At 39.0% G+C, this 15480-nt stretch overlaps 1 protein-coding gene across 4 annotated transcripts in view; it reads right to left on the bottom strand.

The window, feature by feature from the left end:
- Positions 1-15480, bottom strand: part of UGGT2 (UDP-glucose glycoprotein glucosyltransferase 2) — a 148627-nt gene that overhangs the window by 108056 nt on the left and 25091 nt on the right. For all 4 annotated transcript variants that reach the window (XR_011466363.1, XR_011466362.1, XM_070380811.1 and 1 more), the window contains exons 6-8: positions 15333-15429; positions 6323-6395; positions 2953-3053 (exon numbers count right to left, since the gene is read on the bottom strand). Coding sequence is in view for 2 of the 4 variants with exons in the window: in XM_070380811.1 (XP_070236912.1) it covers positions 2953-3053; positions 6323-6395; positions 15333-15429 (271 nt within the window). In the remaining 2 variants the exon portion in view is untranslated. The remainder of the gene's footprint in view (positions 1-2952; positions 3054-6322; positions 6396-15332; positions 15430-15480) is intronic.

Raw genomic sequence — 15480 nt, 5'->3', positions numbered from 1 at the left:
TTCCAAAGTGTCAGTTGCAACCCATTAGTCGGTAGTGAAATCAGATTAATGGGTAATGGGAAGGTTTTTTTAATCAAATGAAACAGGGTATAATGAAAGTTTTATCAGAATTAATAAAATGTAGTATTGGGCTTCCCTGATAGCTCAGTTGGTAAAGAATCCGCCTGCAATGTAGGAGACCCCGGTTTGATTCCTGGGTAGGGAAGATCCACTGGAGAAGGGATAGGCTTCCCACTCCAGTATCCTTGGGCTTCCCTTGTGGCTCAGCTGGTAAAGAATCCGTCTACAATGAGGGAGACCTGGGTTCTATCTCTGGGTTGGGAAGATCCCCTGGAGAAGGGAAAGGCTACCCTCTCCAGTATTCTGGCCTGGAAAATTCCATGGACCGTATAGTCCATGGGGTCACAAAGAGTCAGACATAACTGAGTGGCTTTCACTTTCTCTTTCAGTAAACGTATACGGGGCTTCCCTGGTGGCTCAGATGGTAAAGAATCTGCCTGCAATGCAGGAGACCTGGGTTCGATCCCTGGGTTGGGAAGATCTCCTGGAGAAGGGAATGGCTACCCAATCCAGTATTCTTGCCTGGAAAATCCCATGGACAGAGGAACCTGGTCAGCTACAGTCCATAGGGTAGCAGAGAGTCAGACATGACTGAACAACTAACACACATATACACACACACAGTAAACATACATATCTATAGTGAAGTTTTTTTTTTTTTTAAGTGTATCTATGTATTAACGCATTATACATTTGTTGTATGGTCTTGATGTAAAATATATTTCCTACTCCAGGTGTCAGCCAAAAATTATAAAACCATGGTTGTAGGGACATTACTGATTGCTAGCAGAAATTCAATAAATATTTGTTAAATCAATCAAAAAAGGAAAAGGTCTTGGTCACTTCCCTTCTCCTGAATCTATTTCCTTGGCTTCTGTGACATGCTCTTCCATCTCTCATCATCATCATTCCATTGTGTCTGCTTGTCCCACATAAATGAGCAGACTCTCCCTTGTGCACTAATTTGGTTACTCTGCACTTTCAGTTAGCACCTCCACCTTCAAAAAACCTCTATGCTAACATTTTCCACTTTTAAAATCTTCTCCTTTCAGTATAAGGACTTTGTATTCACCCCACCCCTGGAACTGGTCATCTGAATATGTCACAATTACTTTAAGTCAATTTTTTAAATGCCAGTCTGATTATTTCTGAACCCTGTATTCAACCCCAAGCCTGTTTTATATTCTCTCTACAGAGGCTCCAAGCTGGAAATTTTAAAGTCATCTTTGAGTCTTTTAATCTCCTGAATATTTGCTAAATCCAGCCTGCCCATCTATGTCTCTACCACAGCAAAGGTTCTGTCTCTCACTATACTAATTCAATGATGTCTTAACTAGACTTCCTATTTCTAGTCCATTCAAATATACCTTACACAGACATTACGGAGGTTAATTAAAACTAAGCTAACTATGCATGTTCTCTGTTTACCAGTCTTTAAAAGCACTCTATTACTTACACTTTTCTAAATTATGGGTCCCTTGGAGAACACTTTGGGTTTCCCTGGTGGAAAGCAACAGTCTACTTTCTCCTCCAAAATGTTCTCCACCATGCCCTCCTTCAGGGGATCTTCCCAACCCAGGGACTGAACCCAGGTCTCCCGTATCGCAGGTGGATTCTTTACTGTCTGAGCCACCACCACCAACAGTGTGCATCCTTGTGCAATCATGTCCATGGGGTTGCAAAGAGTCAGACACGACTAAGCATGCACATTGTTGGTGGTGGTGGTGGCTCAGACATTAAAGAATCCACCTGCAATATGGGAGACATGGGTTCAATCTCTGGGTTGGGAAGATCCCCTGAAGGAAGGCATGGTGGAGAACATTTTGGAGAAGAAAGTAGACTGTTGTCTGTCTACAGCTGGAAGAGTTGGAGAGTCATGGAAAGTGGCTGAATATGGGTATGTTGGTTTCTTCGGGGAGGGGTGAGGAAAATACTCTAAAACTGATTGTGTGTGCTGTGCTAAGTTGCTTCAGTCATGTCCGACTCTGTGTGACCCTATGGATTGTAGCCTTCGGACTCCTCTGTCCAAGGGATTCTCCAGGCAAGAGTACTAAAGTGGGTTGCCATGCCCTTCTCCAAGGATCTTCCCAGCTCAGGGATCAAACGCACAGCTCCTGCACCTCCTGCACTGCAGGTGGTTCCTTTATCACTGGGCTACCAGGGGAGCCCTAAAACTGAGTACGGTGACAGTTAAAAATCTCTAAAAATATACTACACTTAATTCTACTCTTTAAATGGTGAACTGTATAATGCATCAAGTATATTTCAATTGGCTGTTGTATTAAAAGAAGTTGATGAGATATAATAAAAGTTATGGATTCCACAGAAAAAGGACATCACTATGACCCACTAGAAATTATAAATAAAATAGAAAATTAAAAACTGAAAAGGAATTACAGTTTAATCCAAACTAAATTTTGGTCTCAAAATACCTGCTTATAGGATGTCAGTACAGAAGCTATTTTGAGGTCATAATGAAATATGCAATGGTCTCTAAAGATGAAAATTTTAAAGAGAAGAAAACTAAGATTTAGTTCTGATTTCTCTTAACTTACTAATCAGGATTTTTAACCAGTGCTGTAGATACCCTGAAATATAGTTTAATATTTGAGATGAACATACAAGATAACTCATACATACTTTAAAAATGATTGGGTAATACCAGATAACTGCACATCATATAATTTTAAATCTTCCAGAGATAAAATATAACTTACTTGATGAATAACATTTCAATTAAATTTTATGTCCACAAAAAGTAATGCATATGTCACATAATTAGTAATTATTATTGCCTAAGAAATAATTTACATCATGTTATATAAAAGCATATTTAATAAAACAGAAATCAGTTACCAATACGCTATTTTAACATAGACTGAAATACTGTACCTTGTAGCTCCCAGACTTTCAAAGGCATCATTTCTTTATTACTCTCAATCAGGTATTTTTGGAATATTGTCAGATTATCTCTAAGATCTGAATATCTTTCTCTGTATTAGAATATTAAGTAATGTTAATTATCATCACATATTATAAACCACTATTATACAAGCAGTATATTTTTGAAATTATCTCTTCCTAATACTTAAACACAAACTAATGGTTCAAGATAATAATAATGATGCAGTTATAGTGACAGAATTTAAAAATACAGAAGGGGACATGCATGTCTTCTTTTTTTCAATGTATAAAACAAAACAAAATACGGAGATATATACTGTCATTTGTTAACATTACCTGTAAGGGATCCAAGGATGAGGACAGAATTATTAGTTTTTATGTTATACATGTTGTCTTTAACATTTTATAAATTGCAAGTCTTGCTTTTATAATTAAAAACAAACATTATTTTATAAAGAAAGACATCAATGCGTCCCATAAAATTTTAGCTTATTTCTGAAAAGTTCCATCTTTGAAACTTATAAAGAAAATTTAAATAAGATAATTTTGCCCAATTAAACATATCTACATATTACAATTTGCTGATCATGATTCATTGGATCATGGAAAAAGCAAGAGAGTTTCAGAAAAACACCTACTTCTGCTTTATTGACCATGCCAAAGCCTTTGACTGTGTGGATCACAATAAAATGTGCAAAATTCTTAAAGAGATGGGAATACCAGACCACCTGACTTGTACCCTGAGAAATCTATATTCAGTTCGAGAAGCAACAGTTAGAACTGGACATGGAACAACAGACTGGTTCCAAATCAGGAAAAAAGTACGTCAAGGCTAATATATTTGCACCCTGATTATTTAACTTATATGCAGAGTACATCATGCAAAATGTTGGGCTGGATGAAGCACAAGCTAGAATCAAGATTGATGGGAGAAATGTCAACAACCTCAGATATGCAGATGACACCACCCTTATGGCAGAAAGCAAAGAAGAACTAAAGAGCCTCTTGATGAAAATGAAAGAGGAAAAGTGAAAAAGTTGGCTTAAAACTCAACATTCAGAAAACTAAGATCATGGCATCTGGTCCCACAACTTCATGGCAAATAGATGGGGCAACAATGGAAACAGTGACAGACTTTATTTTTGGGGGCTCCAAAATCACTGCAGATGATGACTACAGCCATGAAATTAAAAGACGCTTACTCCTTGGAAGGAAAGTTATGACCAACCTAAATAGCATATTAAAAAGCAGAGACATTACTTTGCCAACAAAGGTCCATCTAGTCAAGGCTGTGGTTTTTCCAGTAATCATGTATGGATGTGAGAGTTGGACTATAAAGAAAGCTGAGCACCGAAGAATTGATGTTTTTGAACTGTGGTATAGGAGAAGACTCCTGAAGAGTCCCTTGGACAGCAAGAGATCCTACCAGTCCATCCTAAAGGAAATCAGTCCTGAATATTCATTGGAAGGACTGATGCTGAAGCTGCAACTCCAATACTTTGGCCACCTGATGCGAAGAACTGACTCTTTTGAAAAGACCATGATGCTGGGAAAGATTGAAGGCGTGCAGAGAAGGGGATAACAAAGGATGAAATGGTTGGATGGCATCACTGACTCAGTGGACATGGGTTTGGGTTTGGGTGGACTCCGGGAGTTGATGATGGACAGGGAGGCCTGGCGTGCTGCGGTTCACGGGGTTGCAAAGAGTGGGACATGACTGAGCGACTGAACTGAACTGAGGTATTCTTAAAGACTGACAAATAATAATGCAGAAGAATGGCATTTTACCATACATATAATAAAAATTATCATCTTATTCTCCAATCTCTCATGAACTCAACACATAGTACCACTTCCTATGATTAGAGAGAATTCTTTTTTTAAAAGTTTATCTAGCTATTGGCCCAATTTATAAATAAATTTTGTATTTTCAACAGTAAGGAGAAATGAGTATTTTAAAGTGAGAGGAAAACTAAATATACAGAACATGCATACATAAATGGAGTCATCTCATAGTTAACTGTAATACATGTACTGCAATGTCCTATGTTGAAATTTTATTCCAATGTGGGACTACATTTGACAACTAATCAAGACTGCTCTTATAGTGAAAAAGCAATAGAACTTCTTTGAAAAGAGGTTCACTATGAATTTACCACTCCTTTCACAATATTTTGTTACAGAGTAATATTAAGTTTGTAAGAGCTGTTGTGTTGCTTTTCATCTTTAATCATAAGCTTAATGATAATTTTTACTGGTAAAATTATGTATGTAATCCAGGCAAAAAGACATTATTCATACAATACATCAAAGCAAAAGCTTTTTGCTTAAAACAATTATGTAAAACCTGGATACTTCCTCTCCAAAAAAACTAATATCCCAGAGTTCCAAAGGCTTTTTGGAATACAAGCAATTTATTCCCATAAATAGTTATGTTTAAGAAAGTATGGATTCTATGATGTGAGACATAGCTGGAAATGGAATAAAAATGTTATCTACTAAATAAAAACCTTCCTTAAATCCATTTTACAAGAAGCATTAACAGGTTACAAGCATAGAATCTGTCCAGCAAACTACAGAAATGTAATTCAGTCATCTGTATAAAGCAATATAATGTCCAAAAATGTTCCCTTTGCTCTGTACAATTATCTCCTCACAGAACTGACATAAGTATCCTTTATACATATTTGTAATATTAAATAAGAACTAAAGATATTAATAAAAATGGTTCTTTATTTTTAATTAATTTTGCCTTTATAATGGAATCACAAACTTGCCCTTCTTGTTAATAAGAAAAACCACACATAAAACTAAAATTCCCATCCGTTAACATTCAGAGAACACTCACCATCCTATTCCTTGTCTTCATTCAGTGATGCAGGAAAAGCAAAGCAGGAGAAGTTTACTTTTGGAAAGGTTACTTATATGTGTATATAAAATGAAGACCAGAAGTTAAAAGGTATTTAATATGGCAATCTTGTGACAGAAATTTAGGGAAATAAATATTTTCTCTTTTAAGACATAAAAGTGCTGATTTTTTTATGTTAAAAAGCCAATAAAAACTATGAATTGTGTAACCCATCAGAAAAGATTCTACAAATTTTTTTTTAGTTTTTGCCAGAGATAACTCTGATCATTTTAAATTTCCATTATCTCTAATTGTACTCATTGTCCTGTGGAATTAGTGATTATTTTTCAATTTTGAGCTTTTTTGCATTAACTCTGTGTTACTTTTGTAATAAAAACAGTAATATGTACATTTAGAATGTGAAAAATACGCCAACACAACATATTGAATCTATTCCTTTAAAAACAAGCTTAAGAGTATAGTAATAGTTTCATTTCTATTCAGACTTACTTTAATTTCCCAAAAAGAAATCCTTGAACTTCATTTGTTTCAGTAACATCTTCTGCAGTAGTATTAGTCACAGCTATATTTTGAAAACAAAAACATAAAATGAACATATTTCAGACTGGAAGAGGAATATGTGACAAAAAATTAGAACTCAAAATCAAATTGCATTTTTTTTTACCTTTTCTTTCATGGATCAGTCTAATGATATAAGAGTGTGCTCTCTTAGTAAACAAGCTTGAATACTAAATACTTTACAACCAGCTATATGCTCTATAGATCATTTTGTAGTCAAGCTCTATTTTATACTAGAGTGATAAACCAAGAGACTGATCCAGACTTGCCCAAAGTGTCCAAGTCCAGAGGCATGGGTTGGCCTCTGAAGGGTGGGGCGCACTGAGTGTAGCAGTGCGTGCATGGGACCTTTTGAAGGAGGTCACCATTATCTTCATTACCTTCACCATAGTTTGGTCACAGGTAAATAACAAGGGTGTTTATTGGAAGGACTGATGGTGAAGCTGAAACTCCAATACTTTGGCCACCTCACGTGAAGAGCTGACTCATTGGAAAAGACCCTGATGCTGAGACGGATTTGGGGCAGGAGGAGAAGAGGAAAACAGAGGATGAGATGGCTGGATTGCATCACTGACTCGATGGATATGAGTTTGGGTGAACTCCAGGAGTTGGTGATGGACAGGGAATCCTGGCGTGCTGTGATTCATGGGGTCGAAAAGAGTTGGACTGACTGAGTGACTGAACTGAACTGAAATAACAAGGAGGGAACACAGCCCCACCCATCAACAGAAAATTGGATTAAAGATTTACTGAACAAGGCCCCACCCATCAGAACAAGACCCAATTTCCACTTCAGTCAGTCTCTCCCATCAGGAAGCTTCCATAAGCCTCTTACCCTTCTCCATCAGAGCAGACAGACTGAAAACTACAAGCACAGAAAACTAACCAATCTGATCACATGGACCAGAGCCTTGTCTAACTCAAGGAAATTATGAGCCATGCCATTTAGGGCCACCCAAGATGAACAGGTCATAGTGGAGAGTTCTGACAAAACGTGGTCCACTGGAGAAGGGAATGGCAAACCATTTCAGTATTCTTGCCTCGAGAACCCCATGAACAGTATGAAAAGGCAAAAAAATAGGACACTGAAACATGAACTCCCCAGGTCAGTAGGTGCCTAATATGCTACTGGCGAACAGTGGAGAAATAACTTCAGAAAGAATGAAGAGACAGAGCCAAGGCAAAAACACCACCCAGTTGTGAATGTGTCTGGTGACAGAAGTAAAGTCTGATGCTATAAAGAGCAATACTGCATAGGAACCTGGAATGTTAGGTCCATGAATCAAGACAAATTGGAAGTGGTCAAACAGGAGATGGCAAGAATGAACATCGACATTTTAGGAAGCAGAGAACTAAAATGGACTGGAATAGGTGAATTTAACTGAGTTCAGTTCAGTTCATTCGCTCAGTCGTGTCCAACTTTTTGTGACCCCATGAACCGTAGCACGCCAGGCCTCCCTGTCCATCACCAACTCCTGGAGTCCACCCAAACCCATGTCCATTGAGTAGGTGATGCCATCCAACCATCTTATCTTCTGTCATCCCCTTCTCCTCCTGCTCTCAATCTTTCCCAGCATCAGAGTCTTTTCAAATGAGTCAGCTCTCTGCATCAGATGGCCAAAGTTTTGGAGTTTCAGCTTCAACGTCAGTCCTTCCAATGAAAACCCAGGACTCATCTCCTTTAGGATGGACTGGTTGGATCTCCTTGCAGTCCAAGGGACTCTCAAGAGTCTTCTCTAACACCACAGTTCAAAAGCATCAGCTCTTTGGCGCTCAGCTTTCTTTATAGTCCAACTCTAACACGCTCACACGACTGCTTGAAAAACCATAGCCTTGACTAGACGGACCTTTGTTGGCAAAGTAATGTCTCTGCTTTTTAATACGCTGTCTAGGTTGGTCATAACTTTCCTTCCAAGGAGTAAGCGTCTTTAATTTCATGGCTGCAATCACCATCTGCAGTGATTTTGGAGCCCAGAAAAATACAGTCACTGTTTCTCCATCTATTTGCCATGAACTGACGGGACCAGATGCCATGATCTTAGTTTTCTGAATGTTGAGCTTTAAGCCAACTTTTTCTCTCTCCTCTTTCACTTTCATCAAGAGGCTCTTTAGTTCTTCTTCAATTTCTGCCATAAGGGTGGTGTTATCTGCATATCTGAGGTTATTGATATTTCTCCCAGCAATCTTGATTCCAGCTTGTGCTTCCTCCAGCTCAACATTTCTCATGATGTACTCTGCCTATAAGTTAAGCAGGGTAACAATATATAGCCTTGGCGTACTCCTTTTCCTATTTGGAACCAGTCTGTTGTTTCATGTCCAGTTCTGTTGTTTCCTGACCTGCATACAGGTTTCTCAAGAGGCAGGCCAGGTGGTCTGGTATTCCCATCTCTTTCAGAATTTTCCACAGTTTACTGTGATCCACACAGTCAAAGGTTTTGGCATAGTCAATAAAGCAGAAATAGATGACTTTCTGGAACTCTCTTCCTTTTTCCATGATCCAGCGGATGTTGGCAACTTGATCTCTAGTTCCTCTGCATTTTCTAAATCCAGCTTGAACATTTGGAAATTCATTGTTCACATATTGCTGAAGCCTGGCTTGGAGAATTTGAGCATTACTTTACTAGCGTGTGAGATGAGTGCAATTGTGCGGTAGTTTGAGCATTCTTTGGCATTGCCTTTCTTTGGGATTGGAATGAAAACTGACCTTTTCTGGTCCTGTGGCCACTGCTGAGTTTTCCAAATTTGCTGGCATATTGAGTGCAGCACTTTCACAGCATCATCTTTTAGGATTTGAAATAGCTCAACTGGAATTCCATCTCCTCCACTAGCTTTTTTCGTAGTTATACTTCCTAAGGCCCACTTGACTTCACATTTCAGGATGTCTGGCTCTAGGTGAGTGATCACACCATCATGACTGTCTGGGTCATGAAGTTTTCTTTTGTATAGTTCTTCAGTGTACTGTTGCCACCTCTTAATAACTCAGATTAACATTATATCTACTACTATGGGCAAGAATGCCTTTGAAGAAATGGAGTAGCCATTATAGTCAAGAAAAGAGTCCAAAATGCAGTACTTGGATGCAATCTCAAAAATGACAGAATGATCTCTGTTCATTTCCAAGGCAAGCCATTCACTATCACGGTAATCCAAGTCTATGCAGATGACACCAACTTTAAGGCAGAAAGTGAAGAAGAACTAAAGAGCCTCTTGATGAAAGTGAAACAGCAGAGTGAAAAAGTTGGCTTAAAGCTCAACATTCAGAAAACTAAGATCATGGCTTCTGGTAGAATCACCTCACGGCAAATAGATGGGGAAAGAGTGGAAACAGCAGATTTAATTTTTTCAGGCTCTAAAATCACAGCAGATGGTGACTGCAGCCATGAAATTAAAAGATGCTTACTCTGTGGAAGGACAGTTATGACCAACCTAGACAGCATAGTCAAAAGCAGAGACATTACTTTGCCAACAAAGATCCGTCTAGTCAAGGCTATGGTTTTTCAAGTAGTCGTGTATGCATGTGAGAGTTGGACATTAAAGAAGGCTGAGCACCAAAGAACTGATGCTTTTGAACTGAGGTGTTGGAGAAGACTCTTGAGAGTCCCTTGGACTACCAGGAGATCCAACCAGTCCATCTTAAAGGAGATCAGTCCTGAGTGTTCATTGAAAGACTGATGTTGAAGCTGAAACTCCAATTCTTTGGCCACCTGATGCAAAGAGCTGACTCATTTGAAAAAACCCTAATGCTGGGAAAGATTGGAGGTGGGAGGAGAAGGGGACAAAAGAGGATGAGATGGTTGGATGGCATCACCGACTCAATGGACGTGAGTTTGAGTAAACTCCGGGAGTTGATGATGGACAGGGAGGCCTGGCGTGCTGCGGTCCATGGGGTCACAAAGAGTCAGACATGACTGGGAGACTGAACTGGACCGAACTGATATCCTGACCAGTAATGTTGAAGAAGCTGAAGCTGAACGGTTCTATGAAGACCTACAAGACCTTCTAGAACTAACAACCAAAAAAGATGTCCTTTTCATTATAGCAGACTGGGATGCAAAAGTAGGAAGTCAAGAAACAGCTGAAGTAACAGGCAAATTTGGCCTTAGGGTACAGAAAGAAGCAGGGCAAAGGCTAACAGAGTTTTGCCAAGAGAACACACTGGTCATAGCAAACACCCTCTTCCAACAACACAAGAGAAGACTCTACACATGGACATCCCCAGATGGTTAATACCAAAAATCAGATCAATTATATTCTTTGTAGCCAAAGATGGAGAACTTCTATAAAGTCAGCAAAAACAAGACCAGGAGCTGACTATAGCATTGACCATGAACTCCTTATTGCCAAATTCAGACTTAAACTGAAGAAAGTAGGGAAAACCATTAGATGATTCAGGTATGACCTAAATCAAATCCCTTACAATTATACAGTGGAAATGACAAATAGATTCAAGGGATTAGATCTGATAGAGTGCTTGAAGAACTATGGATGGAGGTTTGTGACGCTGTAGAGCAGGCAGTGATCAAGACCATCCCCAGGAAACAGAAATGTCTAAAGGCAAAATGGTTGTCTGAAGAGGCCTTACAAATAGCTATAAAAAGAAGAGAAGCAAAAGGCAAAGAGAAAAGAAAAGATATATCCATTTGAATGCAGAGTTCCATAGAATAGCAAGGAGAGATAAGAAAGCCTTCCTCAGTGATCAATGCAAAGAAATAGAGGAAAACAATAGAATGGGAAAGGCTAGAGATCTCTTCAAGAAAACCAGAGATACCAAGAGAACATTTCATGCAAAGATGGGCACAATAAAGGACAGAAATGGTAGGGACCTAACAGAAGCAGAAGATATTAAGAAGAGGTGGCAAGAAGAACAAAAATCTTTATGATCCAAATAAACACAATGGTGTGATCACTCACCTAGAGCCAGACATCCTGGTATGCGAAGTCAAGTGGGCTTTAGGAAGCCTCACTATAAACAAAGCTAGTGGAGGTGGCTGAATTCCAGTTTACCTATTTCAAATCCTAAAACATGATGTTGTGAAAATGCCACACTCAATATGCCAGCAAATTTGGAAAACTCAGCAGTGGCCACAGGACTGGAAAAGGTCAGTTTTCATTCCAATCCCAAAGAAAGGCAATGCCAAAGAATGCTCAAACTACCGCACAATTGCACTCATCTCACACGCTAGTAAAGTAATGCTCAAAATTCTCCAAGTCAAATTGAACAGTATGTGAACCGTAAACTTCCAGATAGATGTTCAAGCTGGTTTTAGAAAAGGCAGAGGAACCAGAGGTCAAATCCCAACATCTGTTGGATCATTGAAAAAGCGAGAGAGTTCCAGAAAAACATTTACTTCTGCTTTATTGACTATTCCAAAGGCTTTGACTGTGTGGATCACAAAAGACTGTGGAAAATTCTGAAAGTGATGGGAATACCAGACTACCTGAGCTGCCTCTTGAGAAACCTGTATGCAGGTCAGGAAGCAACAGTTAGAACTGGACATGGAACAACAGACTGGTTCCAAACAGGGAAAGGAGTACATCAAGGCTGTATATTGTCACCCTGCTGATTTAACTTGTATGCAGAGTACATCATGAGAAATGCTGGACTTGATGAAGCACAAGCTGGAAGCAAGATTCCTGCAAGAAATATCAATAACCTCAGATATGCAGATGACACCACCCTTATGGCAGAAAGTGAAGAACTAAAGAGCCTCTTGAGAGAAGAGTGAAAAAGTTGGCTTAAAACTCAACATTCAGAAAACTAAGATCATGGTCTGGTCCCATCACTTCATGGGAAATAGATGGGGAAACAGTGGAAAGTGACACTTTATTTTTGGGGGCTCCAAAATCACTGCAGAAGGTGACTGCAGCCATGCAATTAAAAGATGCTTACTCCTTGGAAGAAAAGTTATGACCAAGCTAGACAGCATATTAAAAAGCAGAGACATTACTTTGCCAACAAAGGTTCATCTAGTCAAAGCTATGGTTTTTCCCATAGTCATGTATGGATGTGAGAGTTGGACTATAAAGAAAGCTGAGCATTGAAGAATTGATGCTTTTGAACTGTGGTGTTGGAGAAGACTCCTGAGAGTCCCTTGGACTGCAATGAGATCCAACCAGTCCATCGTAAAGGAAATCCGTCCTGAATATTCATTTGAAGGACTGATGCTGAAGCTGAAACTCCAATATTTTGGCCACCTGATGCGAAGAACTGACTCTCTGGAAAAGACCCCGATGCTGGGAAGACTGAAGACATGATGAGAGAGGGACGACAGAGGAGAAGATGGTTGGATAGCATCACCGACTCAATGGACATGAGTTTGAGTAAACTCCAGGAGTTGGTGAGGGACAGAGAGGCTTGGTGTGCTGCAGTACATGGGGTCGCAAAGTGTCAGACTCTAATGAGCAATTGAACTAGAGTGAACTGATAAACCAAGAAGTCTGCAAGAAACCCTGGGCTTATTCTTATGCCAACAAGAAATCTAAACCCTAAAACATACAGGAGTTTTCACATATTTCTGACACCTTCAGACATAATCATGAAACCTTTAGATAGACACCAAAACTCATGGTCTCAAAGGATAAAGATATATTTTATATTCATTTCCTTTCCCCTCTCCTTTACTTACCAAATTGTTATAGTATACAGTGTAGTAAGGGTGTGTTTGAGGGTACTTCAGGTTGTAAGAATCTGTGACCTTTTACAGCAAGGGGCTATGTTCCATCAGAGGGCATAAAGTACACTTCTCCGTTCTTATTCGTCTGAGAGTCTGGACTTCTAAGACCACAACTAAAAACCCTGGAATGCTTTAATCAGGTAAACATTACTGACTGCCTTCTATAATGCCCACTGCCTGCCAGATAGACACCAGGAGGAGACATGCAAAAGACACAAACCTTACTGGGTGGTAAATGAGAGAGACAAATAGACAGCTTTAACAGACTGTTTAAAACTTTTCCAAAAGGAAGGACAAAATATATGGAATACAGAAAATGGAAAAATCCTCCTCTGACAGAGCAGGAACATAGGCAGCCATCTCAGAGGTACTGACAGAGACATACAATTCTTAAAAGATGAGCAGGCCTCAGACAAGTAAGAGGTGAAAGGAAGGTTTCAGACAGAGGAACAACATATGCTAAGGGATGAAAGTACTCCAGAGGTCATAAAGCCTTGGCACAGAGCAATACATGGACCCATCCAGGAAACAGAAAATTGTTCTGTATAGTAGTGCAGTGTTACAGGACCACAGGGTACAAATGAGAGGTCTGAGAGGCAGTAAGAAGGCAGAAAGAGGCCAAGCTGTGGAAAGCTCCATTGTGTAATAGGACTTTAATTTATGAGGAGGTTACAAGGAACCACTAGGGTTACTTAGTTATTTAGGTAACTAAGGGTTTTTAATTGGTAGAATCACAAAGTCAGAAGTTCTGATTGAACACAGGAAGTTCAATCAGAAAGTACTGTGGAGAACAGATGGATTATTCTCTTTTGGAGATAAGAGGATTAAGGGTCCTGAAGAGAAGGTCAGTTGGAAGACTGATAGTCATAAGCAGAGGGGGGAAAAAAGAAGTGAACTAAAGGAGTGGCAAGTAGAATGGAGAGAAGATATATTCCAAATATATGATAAAAGTTAACCTGCAGTTTGTAATATAGGTAATATATGTAATCACATGACTTTTTAAAATTGTTTTATTGTTGAATATCACATGACTTTTTAAAGAAACTTCTACAAGCCCAAGGACAGTTAGAAAATGCCTATGCTACTACCATGACTGTTAAATAAGATGTGTGTGTGCATGTGCATGTTGAGTCACTTCAGTCGTGTCCGACTCTTTGCAATCCTATGGACCGCAGGCCGCCAGCCTCCTCTGTCCACGGGATTCTCCATTCAAGAGTACTGGAGTGGGTTGTCATGCTCTCCTCCAGGGGATCTTCCTGACCCAGGGATTGAACCCAAGTCTCTTATGTCTCCTGTTCTGTCAGACAGATTCTTTACCAGTGGGAAGCACTAAACAAGACACTAAATTATAAAGCACTGTAGAGCAATATACAAGCTATATGGAAATATAAAAAATCTGGGTATTACTATTTCTGCTATACTTTTTCAGCAACCAGCAGGATTTCAATTGCAATAATACAGATGTTGATCTGTAGCACACTCAGTAGGAGGGACTAGAGCTAAGCTGTAATCAGAACAAGGCCTCTAGGACCAGAGCTTGAATAGAAAAACAAAGCGGAAGCAGAAGCAGCATCAGAGAGCATGTAACAGAATGAATTAGAAATTCTTAACCAAGAATCAGGTATAAATACATTTCCAATGAGCCAGGTAATAAAAGATTTCCATAAGAATCCGAAAAATTCTTTACCGTTTTTAGATCTCCAGATTCTTTCATCTAGAGCATGCACTCAGTACACAGAACATAGATACTGGATTGGTAGATTGCAGATCTAATCAATCTAACCAAATATTCACAGGACTTTCCCATCCCATTTCAAAACAAAAACACAATACAAAACTAACTTTATTAAAAATAAATACTTCAGACCAAGCTTTGTAAAGCAGTGCTACCAGTGAGTTTCAGGTTTACCATGACACAACCCCTTTAGATCCACAATCTTTGCCCCCAGGGGATGATTAGGTACATCACAGGCCAGTCTGAACTGGGTGAGCCCCCTCGTAGTCATAAGCAGCCTCATCTATTGCTTCTACAAATCCTATATGTAGTATCAATTTTTATATGTTGCTGAAAATGACTGGGAAGCCATTGAATATAACCAAAATAATATGCTACTTCCAATTTTTGAAATTTCTGAGAGCATAATAACATGAAATACATTTTAGTTTAAAATTAAATTGCCTCCAGCCTCAAATTAACATGTGTAGGATTAAATGATAGTATGTAACCCTCCAAATTTTTTCTACACAAACATAGAGAATAAACTTACTTTTGACTTGAGTATCATCCAATGCTTTGTATTCTGTACTCTTAATCGCTAGCTCCACACCATAGCCAGATAAATACATTTTCTGTGAGGATGGTTTCTGTTCAAACACATTTTTTTTTTTAAAAGAAAGAAAATATTTTGTCAAACA

Source organism: Bos mutus, chromosome 12 (assembly GCF_027580195.1).
Source record: "Bos mutus isolate GX-2022 chromosome 12, NWIPB_WYAK_1.1, whole genome shotgun sequence".
NCBI classification, from domain to species: Eukaryota; Metazoa; Chordata; class Mammalia; order Artiodactyla; family Bovidae; genus Bos; species Bos mutus.
Note: the sequence above shows the minus strand (reverse complement) of the source record. Positions and strands in the feature narration are given on the sequence as shown.